Source organism: Simochromis diagramma, unplaced genomic scaffold (assembly GCF_900408965.1).
Source record: "Simochromis diagramma unplaced genomic scaffold, fSimDia1.1 OVJJ01000421.1, whole genome shotgun sequence".
Classification (NCBI taxonomy): Eukaryota; Metazoa; Chordata; class Actinopteri; order Cichliformes; family Cichlidae; genus Simochromis; species Simochromis diagramma.
In genome coordinates, this window is record NW_024387250.1 from 3591103 (window position 1) to 3607335 (window position 16233).

General features: G+C 41.7%; 1 protein-coding gene across 2 annotated transcripts; it reads left to right on the forward strand.

Annotated features, from left to right (window-relative positions):
• The first annotated feature begins 427 nt into the window (after positions 1 to 427).
• On the forward strand, positions 428 to 15602 carry LOC120715053. 2 transcript variants are annotated; one of them, XM_040001802.1, is made up of 3 exons: positions 428 to 859; positions 2940 to 13773; positions 14048 to 14179. In XM_040001802.1, the coding sequence occupies exons 2-3, from the start codon at positions 3151 to 3153 to the stop codon at positions 14066 to 14068; spliced, it is 10644 nt and encodes a 3547-aa protein (XP_039857736.1). In that variant the 5' UTR covers positions 428 to 859; positions 2940 to 3150; the 3' UTR covers positions 14069 to 14179. The 2 variants fall into 2 exon arrangements, with proteins under 2 accessions (XP_039857736.1, XP_039857735.1); XM_040001801.1 differs by having other exon boundaries at positions 2940 to 15602.
• Positions 15603 to 16233: the final 631 nt, after the last annotated feature.

Consider the following 16233-nt stretch of genomic DNA (forward strand, 5'->3'; position numbering starts at 1 on the left):
CTTTGCCTTATGGCCTTTTCTGCTGGGGGTTGAGTGAGGCTGTAGTCAGGGAGATTAGACGGGCCATGGTTTGAGTACTGTAATAAAGTGAAAATTCAGGTTAAAATTAACCTCTCAGACATGATGTGTCAAACAAAAAATAAAAGGAAATAGATGGGGGGGGGGGGGAGCCCAACAATGCTAGAAAAAAAAAATTCCCTCATTTTGTCCAACATGAAGCTTCATTCAAGCAAAGTGGCCGGAGGCCACTTGTTGACACTCAATATAGTGCTTGTCAGTTCTGTTCAACAAAGAAGGTGGCACTTGAGTGCAACACAATCAAGTTATTTCTGTCTCCCAGAAGGGCACCCAAGCTACAGCCCCTCCATACACCCTCCCAAACACTCAGCACCATAGCACATCCTCAGGAAATTAGTGTTTTCTCCTGGTTTAGATCTTGCAACCTCCTCACAAACTTGCAATACGTTTCCAGTTTACTGACAGTTAGCTCTGGCTGCTAATGGCCAATAGTAGCTGTCCAGATTTATAAATAGTTGAGAGGCTGTTTGTTTCATCCATCTGACACTCGACACCAAAGGATTTCACAGACCCACATGCTAGCCCGAGTCCTCATTCTGGTCCCCCATGGTGGACACTCTCCCTGGGACAACTCCTCTATTTCTGTCTAGTCTCCAGCCCAGAGTCCTGCTTGCAGCTCAGAGACCTGAAAGTGGACTACATAGAAGGGTTTTTTGGATTTCTGAGAGCTGGAGCTGTGAGAGGGGACAGATCAGATCAGCGTCAAAGGCTTTTTTAAAGAGATGAAACACTTTTGAGGAGTTTACAACAAGGCACAAATTATGGAATATAAAACTCAAAGGTAAGACAAGAATCTCAGTGTGCATTCTTGTTCATATTTGAAAGAAATACATGAAAAATGTCCCCAAAAACATGACCATAACAGATGTACATAACATTACTGTTAAGCTTGGAATTTCAATGATTTTCACACAGATAAGAAAGGTAAGAGATCAGAAAATCTCTGATCCCGTTTGTAAAAAGGTAGTACACATTGACTTACTGAAGGTACTGTGCAGTGTTTAGCTGCACTTATAGAATTTGGTTTTGTTCCACTGAAACTTGCTGACATCAGTAAACATTTACAGTTATCCTTTGAGAAGGTACAGAGACATTCCCGTTCAGTCTTCCTTTGGACTGGATTGGAGTCCCATCTGAAAACGAGTCATCTTTGGTATCAGGTTTAAGCTGGAGACCCGTCACTGCACAAAAATAAACCTGTCACATGCAAGAATGGGCTGAAATCAAGTTGGCAGTTTTACAAGACACCACTGCAAAAATAAATAAATAAATAAAAAATGGAGCCGATTGAGGGATAGCTATCAAAATTGTGCACGTCTTTAATGCTTCTTTTTTAAGAAGTCTCTCTCTATATACCAAATGTTTTGTTTGAGTCAAGACAGACTGGGATGAAAACAAAAATCTAAAATGTTTTAATTGCTTTGATCGTTTTCTCAATGTTTCTTTTAATACACTGAAAGAAGATACTTGTTGTGAGTGTACTGGGACAATGCAAAGACATGGAACACATGGCCTTGTTCAAGCTACTGCGTTGGTTTTTTTTGCTTAATAGAGAAACGCGTTGCATTATAGGTTCTTTTTATTTCTGCGTCGCTCTTATTAGATGCTGATGTAGTCGGTCAGTACAGCAGTGTGGTGAGTAACTGTGTTATAGATGTGTATCAGATGGATAGCCTCCAGGTCAAAAGATATTAATGAACCACTGGGTACTCTGAGCAAGGTGATGGCTGCTTGGCAGCTGCATAGTATTTAACCAAAATATACCCATGATATTACCCATTTACAGTACAACAGAAGAAGAATGTGATACCTCACCTATATCCTGCAGCCGGGAAGAAACAAACGACATTATTGCAGATATGTTAAACTATATTTTAATATTTAACCCAGGGTTTGTGATTTGTAGAATTGTGGATATATTTTCTAATTCAGTTTAGTGAATTTTGAAGCCCACCACAAGAAGTTCATGAGTGTAAATAATAGGAAAAGTAAAGCTTCTGTGTCAGCTGCTCTACTACTTAGATCTTACATGTGGCCTTGGATGTTTTGAGTTTCATTTAGATTAAGGCTTTGCATGTTTATTTATGAAAGAAGAACATTCTTTGTAATTAATGATAATTTAAAGGAGTCTAAATGACATATAGTTTGTTTGAAAAAATAGATAACAGATTATGTACTTTACTGGCAGTAGATTAGGTAATTTATACATATAAAATCCCAGAATAGTAGGAGCTATGCTTAAGGATATTATAATCTAATTTTCACCCCCTATGTAAAGAAAAAAAAAAGTTTCAGTGTCACACTTGACAAGTCCTAATAAGATGTTTTCCCTCTTTGACTAGACAGGAAACAGGCTGATTGAAGATCAGCAGCATTAGTGACTTGAAAATGTGACATTATGTGTTCATTTCAAGCTCTGATTACTCAGTTTCTGTCTTGCACTGCGAAGTCAATTTGTGGTGCATGCGTGCCCATCTAAATTTGTACAGATGCATCTTGATTACCCTAAATAACTCACGTGAGGCTGTCTTCGCCGCGCCTAGCAACAGTGTAGTTTTATTCACAACATGTCTCTGATCTCTGAAGGTCACGGTGATTGAGTGGAGGGATTTACAGCGCTGTTTTCAGAACCACATACAGTACATTGTGGCTTAATGCAAAAGAAAATTTAAACGTATCAAGACCAGCAACCAAAAACTTAAGCACCACAACAAATGACATAGGAGGGAATATTGCATATATTTTAGTCTTTGGATAAGTTTGCAATAAATTGAGCAAAATAGTGTTATGAAACTGTGTTTTATACAGTGATGGATTACAGCACTCATCCTGGCCTATTTCCCATTTCCTTTTTCTTCTAGGAAAACAACAAACTCTGGGATTGTTTTGGAGACAGGCCAGCTAAATGGCATGATGCCGTAGGAGCTACTGGCTTTACAAAATCCTGACCCAGGGCCCTAAATTCTGGGTGCAGCAGCTCCAGCAGCAGGCAGAGTGTGTAATTTTGAGGTCTATGTTTGCATGAATGTTTGAACAACTGAAGGCAGACATTTTTGTTTGCAATTCTGCATCATGACCTCCGTTGAGAAGCGCCGCTCTGGCCGAAAGAGTGGCGGGCATCGAAGGCACAGCGATGGAGGCTACAGCGACACCTCCAGCGGTGGGTCCTTCTTGGATGAGAATGACCGTGAGGTTTGCAGTCTGACAGATAGGGCATTCAGGAGTCTCTGTATCGGCGATGAAGCTGTTTATAATGACTCAGACCTAAGTCTGTCTTCACCCTGCACTCAGAGAGACAGACAGCTGGCCTTTAGCCAGAGCGGACAGGACAGAGAGGACGGAGAGGACAGAGAAAGGGAAGAACTTAAGAGAGCTGCACGTGAGAACTTCAGCCTCAAGGTGCAGCAGTATGGACAGGACTGGAGCCATGGAAGAATGTATGGAGGTGAGATTCACAGAGATCCACAATGGGAGGTTCATGGAGAAAGGACACAGGGGAGGATTTCTGCCACATTCCAGCACTCCGTTGTGGAAACCTCTCAAAAGGAAACATCTTTAAAGGAGGAACGGCTCAACTTTCTCAGCAATGGAGCCACAGAGTTGAGTTCACAGCAACGCAAAAGCAACTCCAGAGTTTCCTCTCTCATCAGAGCATTTAATTCTGAGCGAAACAGGGATGGAGTAGGAATGGATGACAAAATCAGAGAGTGGAAAGATGAGACGAGCTGGGACAAATCAGCTCTAATGAGTATCCAGAGGGAACTTTCTGAATTCTCTACATCACACCAGCAAAATTTTCACAGCGGTCATTTCCCCTCTTCTGGTTCATTCTCATATGGAGACAACAACCTCCACTCCTTTGGATCTGATGTAGCAGCAGTGTCTCACAGTTCTGCATCTTCTTTTATGAGATCTTCACACAATAAACAGAGCATGTGGACACAGGTCAACTGCAACTCTAATGTCTTTATACACAGCGAGTTTAGTCCCTTCAAGGTGTGGAGGGACCATAACAGGTTTCCCTTCCAGCAAGGACAAATCTCAGGCTTTATGCACCGTTCCGAGTTCGCTAAATGGTATGAGACACCTATGTACAAGGAGCCTTCACAGATGGGTCAACCACAGGGTCATTATACAGGTATCAGACGGCCAAGGAGTAACTTGGCACCCATGATTTCACCAGCTCTTCCACGTTCCACCTCGACATCTACAGTGCTACAGAACGCTTCAGCTGTGGAGAAACGCTGTGAGTCAGAGTTGGCAGGTCATTACCCTCACAGAAAAAGAAGCCAGAGTGTGGGAACCAACAGGCTTCCGTCCCATCGCCCATCGACTGCATCACCCACCATTGAGATGTCTCGACGTGTGAGGGACACCATCAGCTCTGTCAAAGCCCTCCAGCAGAAAATCAAAATGATGGCAGAGCAAAATATTACTACGGAAGTGACAGAAAACCAACAAACAGTACTTTACAGAAAAGAAAATGTAAGTCTTTGCAATAATGCAGTAACAGTGGCACCTAACGCTATTGGCAGTAACACAAGCACCACGCCATTTAACATCAGCCAGCTGCTGACACCTCTGGTCCATGCACATCAAGAAGCTGTTTCTTCTGATCTCCAACATTATGCAACTTCTCCTCAACCTGTAGAGCATCCTCCAGTACAAGCTGAAAGCAGGGGTGCGACTCCCGACATTAGGATGTCCACCTACAAATCCAGAGCCACGAGTCTGCTCTTCAATCTCAAAGACAACAGAAAACGAGTAAAAAGCACCTACAGTCCTACCAAATTTAAAGCAGCGGAGACGCCTGAGAACAACAAACAGCCACCAACACATGAGCCTAGAGATACTGTGATAGATATCCCTGAATTTCCAGATTCAGAAATTCAATTTTCACAGCTACAAGAATCCAGCAGGACAAATGCTGCTATGAACCAGTATCGCAGCCCAGAACTGTCACTTACAATGTCAAATTCTCAACCTGTAATGGCAACTACAGGCCAATATGCAGAATACTCTTTAAGTGATTACCAGAGAGCTCAGATGCAAGCCCAGATGGTTCATCACTCTGGGTTTACTGGATTTTTACCTGAAAACTACACCGGCAATAAGCTGGCTAATGGACAGAATCTCCATGAAGATTTAGCATCATTTGCTCCATATAGGCAGGATACTATGGCTGATGTAGGAACTTTGGGAGGGGCTTTATACACATATAAACCACCTTATTCAGCTACAGAAACACCAAGGCTAAATGCTGACAACAATCACAGTGGAGAATATTTAATAAGCAAGCCAAACATTGAACAACCTTTTAATGAAACAGTGGGAAGGCTATTCACAAAGGTGGAGAAATGTGAGCAGCTCAAACACAACAAACATGATTACAGTAATGTCTCCTTACAGGATAAGTGGAGGCAGACAAACAGCCAAGATACAGAAAAGCTCAGCATGGATGCAACTATCTCTCCATGGAAACAAGAAACAGCTGCTTTAATGGAAAAGACAAGGCAAGAAAGTCACCAGGACAAAAGAGTGCTTCAAACATATTCTGGATGTAATGAGAAAACTGATTTGAAAGATCATTATTTTAAACAGGATTATAACAAATATAATGACAATGAATGTATAAGCCATCAGATGTTTTCTTCTGCTAAAGACAAACATATAGGCATGGGTGAAACAAGTCAAAGAAAACAATATATGCAAATTCCAAGGGGACACGAGGTCCAGAGTCTTCAGCCTTCAGAAGTGAAACCACAGTCTGAACATAATATACACATAAATTCATTTAACCCAGACAAAACATCTGCCCCCCAAATAGCAGAGCAGATGACGGAGAGACAGTTTGCTGAGGTCAAGGCTAAACAGGTCATGGCAGAACATATAAAATCCCACCACACCCAGGCAGAGGTGGCAAAAGTTCAGCAGGGGGCTCAAGTGGAGCAGCCTAAAGCAGAACCCTCTAAGTTAATTTTAGCAGGGCAGAATGATTCGCAGAAAGACGCAGCAGAGCGGGTCAAATCAGGACTAATAAAGGAAGAGAGAGGGAAACAACCCCAAGCAGAACATATTAAAGAAATTAAAGAGGAGAAGATAAAAGGAAAACAAACAAGACAGTTCAGAGAAAAACAACCAGAGCTTGCCAGAGAGGAGCAGACAAAGGCTGAACAAACCAGAGTACACGAGGTAAGAGATGAGCCAAGAAATATCACAGAGGAAGCAAGAGCTGAGCACATTAAAAAGGAGCAGGGTAAGCAGGTCAAAGCGGAACGAGCTGAAACAGAGAAGCTAAAAGAAGAGCACATAAAAACTGAACTGGCAAAAACCGAGCAGGCTTGGCAGACGAGAATAGAGGAAGCTAAAACTGAACAGGCCACAGAAAAATGGATCAATGTAGCACAAGTCCAGCAAATGGAGGTAACCACTGAACAAGTTAAGAAAGAGCAGACAGAAACAGAACAATCTGGAACAGAAAAGGTTAATGTAAAAACGGCTGGGGCGGAAAAAACAGAGCATGCAAAAGAGCAGCAAACTGAAGCAAAAGAAGTGAAGACAAATGTAGCTGAAGTGGAGAAGATCCAAACAGACCACATTAAAGCTGGGAGTTTCCGAAAAGCAAAGGAAGTAAAAGCTTCAGTTCATGTGAATATAGAGCAGTCTACAACAAGAACAAGCACAACGCAAGATGCCAAACCTGAAGAGGGAAAAGCAGAATGGGCAAAGCAGGAGCGAGCTAAAGCAGAGCTAATAAAAGCAGAAAGCATGCAGGAAATGTCAGCTAAACTCACAGCTAAACTAACGGCTGCACAACTGGTCAAAAGTGAGCCAGATAAAGTCAAGCAAGTCAAGACCGAGCTAGCTAAAGCTAAAGCAGAGTTAGCCAAAATAAAAGAGAAAATGAGAGGTGAGCAAAAAGAGAAAGGCAGACATGCCATCATCATAAAAGAGGATGGCACTTCAAAGAACGATGTTCCTTTAAAGTTAAATATAAATGAAAAAGAGAATTACTTAAAGAAAGATAAGGAAGTTCAAAAGCGTCACCAGGAAGAAACAGTTATCAGAAAAGACAGTGGTCAATCCAGCAGAGACAGTGATGATTATGAACATCTGAGAGAGAAATATGGCTGTACTAACAGAATTTCAACAGACAAAAACAATTCATCAGTGACAGGGAATGTCTTATTAAATGGTCCTTGCGAAAAGCAAGTTTTACCTCCTAATAAAGTTGAGAAGGTAAATAAGGAGAAATCAACAGAAGAACACAGTCCTACAAGCAGATTTATCACAGCTAACCAAAAACATATAGAGGAAGTAGGTGGCTTTAAATCCAGTGAAGTCTCTGAAAGTCAGCCTGTTTACAATGAGTCAGCCAAAGAATCCAAATTACCCAGTGCCAATTATTCTGTAACTAATGTAAATAACAGAGCAAATTTTGACACTGTTAGCGATAACACGAAGGACAACAGTGTTGAAAAATTGGAAAAATGCACCCCTGTGAAAGACACTGAGGTTTCACAGCAAAGAGATTCTGATTGGGTGAAACTGCTACCCCATGAAAGGAAACCTAAGTCAGCTGAGCACAATGTAGGCCCAAGTAAAGATCAGCATTTTATGCCTCCCAAATCACTATCTCATAAAGAAAGAGCCATGACCAAGCAAGAGATTCTGACTTCCAAGATAAAAGCTCATGCTGAAAAGGAAATTTCAGCAATTAAAGAAAAGGGCTGTGCTATACGAGATGGATTCATATCCAAAAATTCTTCCAAGCAATTAACTGGTAGTCAGACAGTTAAGATACGACAGAGGCCGCCATCGCAGGAGGCATCTAAAAAGCATGAAAGTATAATGCCCAGTAATGCAACACTGAAACCTCAGATGGGATCTTTAGGAGTACAGATGGACCGTGTCAAGTCTGTTTCACCTTCAAGCTCTGCTACTATACCAGTTAAATCTGCAGCAACCACCACTCATAATATCATGAGCACAACTGAATGCTTGCTACAAAATCAAAAGCTGGAGTCCAAACCAATGCAAAATAAAGAACAGCCACTCACGATCAACCAAGAAGAACAGAAAGCAGATCATGCAGAAATATCTGGAAAACCAAAAGATGGAGTTAAAGACTCTTCAGATATAAAAGCTGACATTCCCAACAAAAAGGAAGAAGATCCTGCAGACGCCACCTGTGTCAAAGCTGCAAGCTCCAAACCTGTGATGACAGAAAAGGCTGAAAGTAAAGAAGAAGCTTATGTAGACTTAGCACCTTCACTAAACATTGTCTTTGGTCAGAAAAAAGAACCTGCAGCTGATCATAGCTTGCAGATTATGGGAATAATGGTAACTGTACACGAAAGAAAGCCAACTGTGAACACTGGTCAAGGGAATAACAATGCTCAAAACCATCTGAATGTAACAGAGAAAGAGAACAACAGTTCAGACCTGGATAAGTGTTCTCCCAACTCATGTCTAGAATTAACTGAAAGAAACACATCTTCAAATGAGGTCATAAAGAAAAATAACACGCAGGAAACAGAAGATCAGGCTAAATTTGTTAGAGAAAGTCATCCTGAAAATGTGCAAGAAACACCACTCTCAGAAGCAGTAAAGAACAATATGAAGATGTGTCAGGAAAGGACACATCCTCAGCAGGATGGTTCTACTATGAATACAAAACCTCAGGGGGAAACACAGCCAGAAACCTTGACCAAAAAAGGTACCATCACTGTACCCGCTAAAAATACAGTGCCAGGTGAAACTCAGCCCCTTCACCACAAAGAGGACATAAAAGCAAGACAAGGAAAGGATCACAACACAGATAAAACGCTAAGAGAGAGGACAGATGAAGAGAAAAATCCACAAAAAGTGCAAACAGCTCATAGCAATGAGAACTTAGCTGTCACAACAGTGAACACTGGAATCAACAACATGAATGATGCTGAAATGCTGATAAAGCAGGTCGCTAAGCAAGTTCTGAAAGAAGATATGACAAATGTGGACAATCAGGCCAACATCAGCAATGTAGATGGCAAAACAGCACCGCTACTTGAGGAAAACAAACATGACTCTATAGTTCCAAAAATGTTAAACACCAGTCCTTCCAACAAGTTATTCAAAAATGAAAACACACATGGATCACACAAATTTCAATATAATGACAACCAAATCAGGGATAATAAAAAAGAGAACGATAACGTGCACATTGACAGCATCGCCATCAGAGTTGTACCATCAGTAACTGAGACGGATAACATGGCGATAGTTGGAAAAGAAGATGGTGCAACTTTGCCATTTGATCGAGTGCAAGCTAATAAAGAGAAAGAAGTTACATCATCTAGTTGCCAAGAAAAAGTTATCACTTTAAGCACAGAAGAACAAGCATGCACTGAGAGATCTAGTTCTGATGACAAACATGTGCTGTCCAGTGTTAGAAAACTGTCTGATTCGCTGAAATTTAGCAATCAACAGAATAGCAACAATGCAACAAGCGAGAATACTCAATCTGAGAATGAAGAGCTTGAAAAAGTAAAGAAATGTGAGGAACTGGTGGGTGAATCAAGTGAACAACAAGCAAATGGAGACTACTTTCAAGTACAAGGGATAACAGAAACCAGTAATGAGCCACAGTACAATAGCAAAACTGATAGAGATGCATCAGAGGGAAGGGGACTTCCAGGGTTACCACCAAACAGAACAGCTGCCAGCAATGAAACACACAATGAAGGAAAGATTGAAGCCTTTGTGTTCACTGTGGATCAAAGTAAAAGAAAAACAACCGATTCAAGTACAGTTCAAGATGAAGATGCTAAAAGGAAAAATTGGGAAGCAGAAGATAAGCTAGAATCAAAACAGACAGACAGATCTAGGAAGAGATGGAATAATAATGAAAATGCTAAGGCAGAACAAGCTAATCACATTAGAAAACAAACTGAGAACCACTCCACTGTATCGGCAACCGAAAGACAAAGTTCAAGAAATTCATTCCCAGCAAGGGAGAGCACATTTCAAGAAAAACCTGAAGTTAAAACAAAACCAAAAGGAAAGCTATCCACAACACCAGAGATATCAGCAATTGCAGACTATGCAAGGTTAAAAGTAATTGTTTCAGAGGACAGAGAAGCAAATACTTTTCAGGAATACCCACCCAACAAAAAGGAAGGATTCTTTCCACTAATACAGACCCGTCATAGCAGACGTCCTGTGTTTACTACTGACCCACATGAGAACTCTGTAAAAGAGAAAAGTTTGCCAGATAAGACAGAAATGAGTGCTAAGGTGAATAAAGTACCCAAACTACTAGTATTTCCCATCACAGACAAAGAGCATCAAAGAACAGGGATGTTCAAACTGGGAGAAAAAGAAAGACAAGATTCCAAAGTGAAGGAAAGCCCGGCAGACAATGCAGCAAAATACACCCAACACAAAGAAAGGAACCATTCACCAAAAACTCAGACAATACAAATATCTGAAGCTGGCTCCCAAAAGGGATGCCAAGAAGATCAAACCGTTTGTCAGCCAAATAGTCATTCTTTGCAACCAGCAACATCATCTTTTGTAGTTAACGACTCTCTACATCCAACCATGGAGCAAATGCGCAACAGGAAAGAAAATTTTACCCAACAAATGCAAGATGGGAGATTTGAAAAACATCAAAATAAAGACCTGGGGCCTAAGACTGACGATGAGAGGACAGAAAAACTAAAAGAAGAAAGTCTTGAAACTCAGCATGGAATAATCATAGCAAAGCAGCAGCGTACGAAAAAACAATTAGAAGAAGAGCAAGCATTCATGTCTGAAGAGATAAAAAGAGAAGAAGACATGAAAATAAAGCATATATTGGATGAGAGTAGAGCTTCTCTGGCTGAAGAAGAGAGGAGAGCCACTCAGAGAGAAGAGGAGAGGAGAGCAAAAGAGCGCGAGGCCGTAGCTATTAAGATCAAGGAGAGGCGAGAGAAGCAGAGGGAAGCAGAGAGATCAGATGAAGAAACAAAATTCAAACAGAAAGAAGAGGATACTAGAGCAGAACAAAGAGAAGAAAAAGTGAGAATGAAAGAAATTGAGGAAAAGAAGAACAGAAGAATAGAGGAGCAACAGAGAGCTGCACAAGAAGAGCAACAGAGGAAAGCTGCACAAGAAGAGCAGCAAAAAAGAGCTGCACAAGAAGAGCAACAAAGAAAAGCTGCACAAGAAGAGCAACAAAGAAGAGCTGTGTATGAAGAGCAACAAAAAAGAGCTGTGCAAGAAGAGCAACTAAGAAGAGCACAAGAAGAAAAACAGAGAGCTGCAGAAGAACTGAAAAGAAGAGCTGCACAAGAAGAGCAACAAAGGAGAGCTGCACAAGAAGAGCAACAAAGAAAAGCTGCACAAGAAGAGCAACAAAGGAGAGCTGTGTATGAAGAGCAACAGAGAAGAGCACAAGAAGAAAAACAGAGAGTTGCAGAAGAACTGAAAAGAAGAGCTGCACAAGAAGAGCAACAAAGGAGAGCTGCACAAGAAGAGCAACAGAGAAGAGCTGTATATGAAGAGCATCAAAGAATAGCACAAGAAGAAAAACAGAGGGTTGAAGAAGAACTGAAGAGAAGAGCTGCACAAGAAGAGCAACAAAGGAGAGCTGCACAAGAAGAGCAACAGAGAAGAGCTGTGCATGAAGAGCAACTAAGAATAGCACAAGAAGAAAAACAGTGGGTTGCTGAAGACCTTACAAGAAGAGCTGCACAAGAAGAGCAACAAATGAAAGCTGCACAAGAAAAGCAACAGAAAAGAGCTGCAGAAGAAGAGCAACAAAGGAGAGCTGCACAAGACGAGCAACAGAGAAGAGCTGCACAAGAAGAGCAACAAAGGAGAGCTGCACAAGACGAGCAACAGAGAAGAGCTGTACAAGAAGAGCAACAAAGGAGAGCTGCACAAGAAGAGCAGCAGAGAAGAGCTGCACAAGAAGAGCAACAAAGAAGAGCTGCACAAGACGAGCAACAGAGAAGAGCTGTACAAGAAGAGCAACAAAGGAGAGCTGCACAAGAAGAGCAGCAGAGAAGAGCTGCACAAAAAGAGCAACAAAGAAGAGCTGCACAAGAAGAGCAACAAAGAAGAGCTGCACAAGAAGAGCAACAAAGGAGAGCTGCACAAGAAGAGCAACAGAGAAGAGCTGTACAAGAAGAGCAACAAAGGAGAGCTGCACAAGACGAGCAACAAAGAAGAGCTGTGCATGAAGAGCAACTGAGAGTAGCACAAGAAAAACAAAGGGCTGCCGAAGAACTGAAAAGAAGAGCTGCACAAGAAGAGCAACAGAGGAAAACTACACAAGAAAAGCTACAGAGAGCTGCAGAAGAAGAGCTACAGATGAGAGTAGCTCAAAGAGAGCAACAAAGGAGAGCAGTTCAGGAGATTCAACAGAGGAAAGCAGCTTTGATTGAGGAACAACGACAGATTGAGGAGAAGATACTTGCCAATACTGAGGCAGACAATAAAAGAAAACCAAGAGAAGGAGATAAAGTTTTGCATATTTCAGAAGAGGAAAGGATTGCACAGATACAAATGGAAGAGCAAAAGAGACAAAGGCAGAAAAAGGAAGAATGGATGAGAACTCAAACAGGGGAGGCAGAAATGAGAGCTGTAGAAAGAGTAAACATCATAAAGGAAGAAAAGCAAGCCAACGAGAGACCTAAACTTCATGAAAACAGCCAAGAAGCACTGAAAAATGAGATGAGAGTGGAAAAAGAAGGCATGCTAGCTCAAAGAGAGAATAACATCAAGGCTAACAAGAGGGAAGAAGAAAAGTTAACAGCTGACAGTGAGAAGGTGAGAGATAATTGGAGAGAGGAAAAAAGAGTAGCACAGGTGGATGCTCTCCAGTACTATGCCATTACTTCAACAGAATCAGAGACAAAACAAAGAGAAAGGCAACTATGCTCCCCTTCACCCTCCCAACAAAGAAACAATCTATCAGAAAATGAGTCAACTGAGTCCCACGGGTCCCACACGAGATCTTATAGACCCCATGCCCCTGCATCTCCAGCTCCATCTCTGCCCCGATCCAACACTTCCTCACCTGCTCTAGGAGTCAAGCCCTTAATGTTCAGAGTAAAGGACAACACCTTCAGAGGTTCCACTTCCACCAAATCGGTTAAGCCACGATTCTATAAGAGCTTTGGAGACGATGTCCGGGTGGGTTCACCCAGTGACAGGGGATTAGAGAAAAGAGAGGAAGGACAGGAGAAAATAAGACACAGTGCTGGAACTCCTGTCCAGCATCACACAGGTTTAAATAGACTCACTGCTGTCAGTGAATCTTCAACTTTCCAGTCAGCATCTTCACCACAGGATCACTCAGCCCCTATCCCTCATTATAGGCCCTATTCCAGGAGAAGCATTGCTATGGAGGAAGATGACTCACGCTCTCTTATCAGCAATATGTCTGAAGATGTGGAAAGTTTTGCCACCAGTGCAGCAGACCTTGCAGACATACGAGGTCTTTATGACTACGAGAGACCAGAATCAGCATGTAGCTTCAGCAGTGATGTGTCCCGTTCTTTGGGCAAGCCTCCAGCTGTTCCCCCAAAGAGCGAGAAAGCCCTACGGAGGGCTCAAAGGCTAACTACCCGAAGAATGAAGAAAGAGTTGTCCAAAGTTGGCGCAGACAGCCTTTCTGGAGTTGAGAAAGATGTCTCCACTATTCGTTCCTCTTCATCCACTGAGGTACGATCCTCTAATCGCCATGCTATGGCTTCCCCTCATTTTTCCTCACCTGTCTCCCTTGCTAATGCTCCTGTGTCAGGGTCCAGCTTGCCTTCCACCCATACAGAACACCACTCTTTCCACGCTTCCCCTCATGCCACTGGTCCTATTTCTATCCCTCATACTGCCGCCGTTTCCCTCCCTGGTGTGTCTCATTATGCTACTGGCCCTGCTTCCCATACTGCTGCTCCTAAGACTGTTGCTCATGTTCCCTCTTCTCCCACTTTCCACCAAGCCCACCACCCAGCTCCAGTGACACAGTATCATGTAGAGTCAAGCTATCCCCAGGCCTACCCTCTGACCCAGCGCAAGGTGCTGCAAGACCCCGGTTCTGGTCAGTATTTTGTAGTGGACCTGCCTGTTCAAGTGAAAAAGAAGACTTTCTTTGACCCACAGACAGGAAAGTATATCCAACTGAATGTGCGCGAGTCTGGCAAGAGCATCTCACAACCTCAACCCCAGCAAACATGCCCACAGCCTGAGATGCAGATCAAGTCCCAGCAACAGCCCTTCTCCCAGACTTTTCCTGCTGGCAAACCCTTTGTGCTTTATCAAGGGTACCACGGTTATCCCCAACACTACCAGCCTGCAAGTATCAATTCCCTGCATCCCAACAAGTCGCAGGTTCCTGCAACTCTCCACCAGAACCAGCAGCCTGGACATCAGGCTTTTGAACTGGGACAAAACTCTGAAGGGCATCGCTACAGTCCAGAGAAGACCCCGTACATGGACACGGTTAATGACAAAGACAAAACATATAACACAATTTACAGCACACATGGCTCATATGAGTCGTTCCCAGAGTGTGACACAAACAGCCAGCTTGCAGGAAGCTCAGTTTGTGAAAATGATAACTCAGCCCACTCGCAATATAATCCTCGTGATATAATAGCTATGAGTGAACTGGAGGACTTTATGGAGGTGTCTGATTGGTGAGAGTAAAGACTGATATTAAATATTTAATAAAGTAAAGAGTGAATGGATCATAATATACATGATTTTAAGTGGTTGCAAATGACTTTTTCAAGTGAAAATAGTCTCAGAATGTTTTTGGTTTGTAGTTTTAATAAGTCTCTATAGCAAACTGTTATATTGTTTCTGCTTTTGGAGATTCGCTGTTGATTTACTTATTGTTTTACAGAGTTCACCATTCCATTTGACTTTGAATGTGAGAAGCTAAGCTATGCTTCTTGTGTAAACAGTGTCATTAGCACTGCCTGTTCAACCTAATTGCATTTTATTATATATCATACGGTATATCAAAAGTTGTTTGGAAAAACTTTTGCTACTGACAAGCCTGCTTTACCTTTAAGCACAAATTGGAGATTTTGAGATTCAGAAGCATAGTTTTTTTAATTCAGCCATGTATGAAGTGAAAAAATGGTGATGTGGCTGTTGCTGTTTTTAAGAATTAATATCATACAGTAGTCTATTTTTATAGCTGAATGTTTGTAAAAATTGTTTCTGGGTTGCTGTGAAACAGTAGCATGACATGGGCTGAATCAGATAATAATCGATTAATAATTTCTCATCACGGTGTATTTTAAACCTCTTTGTAAAAGTTAGAAATAAACCAAAAGGAAAAGATAAAAAGGTTCATGCAAGAGGCTGATTTTATTTTACAACCATAATATAATGTAATATAATGACATCTTGTTCTGACTTCTGAAATGTACCCTGGGCCTGAGTGATTCAAAATGAAGAGTCTTTTTATGATTGCATAAGACAATTACAATGTGCTATTGTAATGTGCAGTAATATGTCCTGAGAGATAAAGGAAAATAACATTTTGTTGATGGCATTTATTTTGTGTCCTTTTTACTGTATGAAGCAATCCAAATGTTTAAATCTTTTAATATTATACCCACGAGAGTGTGAAAATGTGCCTTCTTTTATTTCCCTTGATCCACACACTCCAATTAAATGTACGGTGCTGTGGTGAGTATGCATGCCTATACTCTCCAGTTTAACATAACCATACTGCTGATCCCCTGAGAAGCAGTAACCTGCTTTGACCACTGTGGGGCAGAGCAGAGTGCTTCATCTGCTGGAGCAAAGACCTGAACTTAAGACCTGGGAAGAGAAAAACCTGAAGGAAACCCTGAACACAAGATTTTGTTAAGAAGTCAAAATCAGAAGTATCATTTTAACACATGATCCTCAATTTATAAAACTTGTACTGTGGCTTAACCTTATATTACAGCTGTCTGTCTTTGCTGTAATACAAAAAAACAAAACAAAAAAACAATACAAAAAACAGTAGATTCCCACAGACTAAGTTCCTCTTAAGAGAACACTACATACGACTTTAAGGGTTAAATCTGTTGTGTAATTCCATTTGGCTTTGGCAGAGCTCAAAGCGCCAGCAGAAGCCCTGCCTCAGCAGTTTAGCCTGCCCAATAAAGCAGCAGGCTTCATACC

Bases quoted from the DNA above. Each gene is read 5' to 3' on its own strand.
- LOC120715053 (XM_040001801.1), top strand. From the start codon at position 3,151: ATGACCTCCGTTGAGAAGCGCCGCTCTGGCCGAAAGAGTGGCGGGCAT.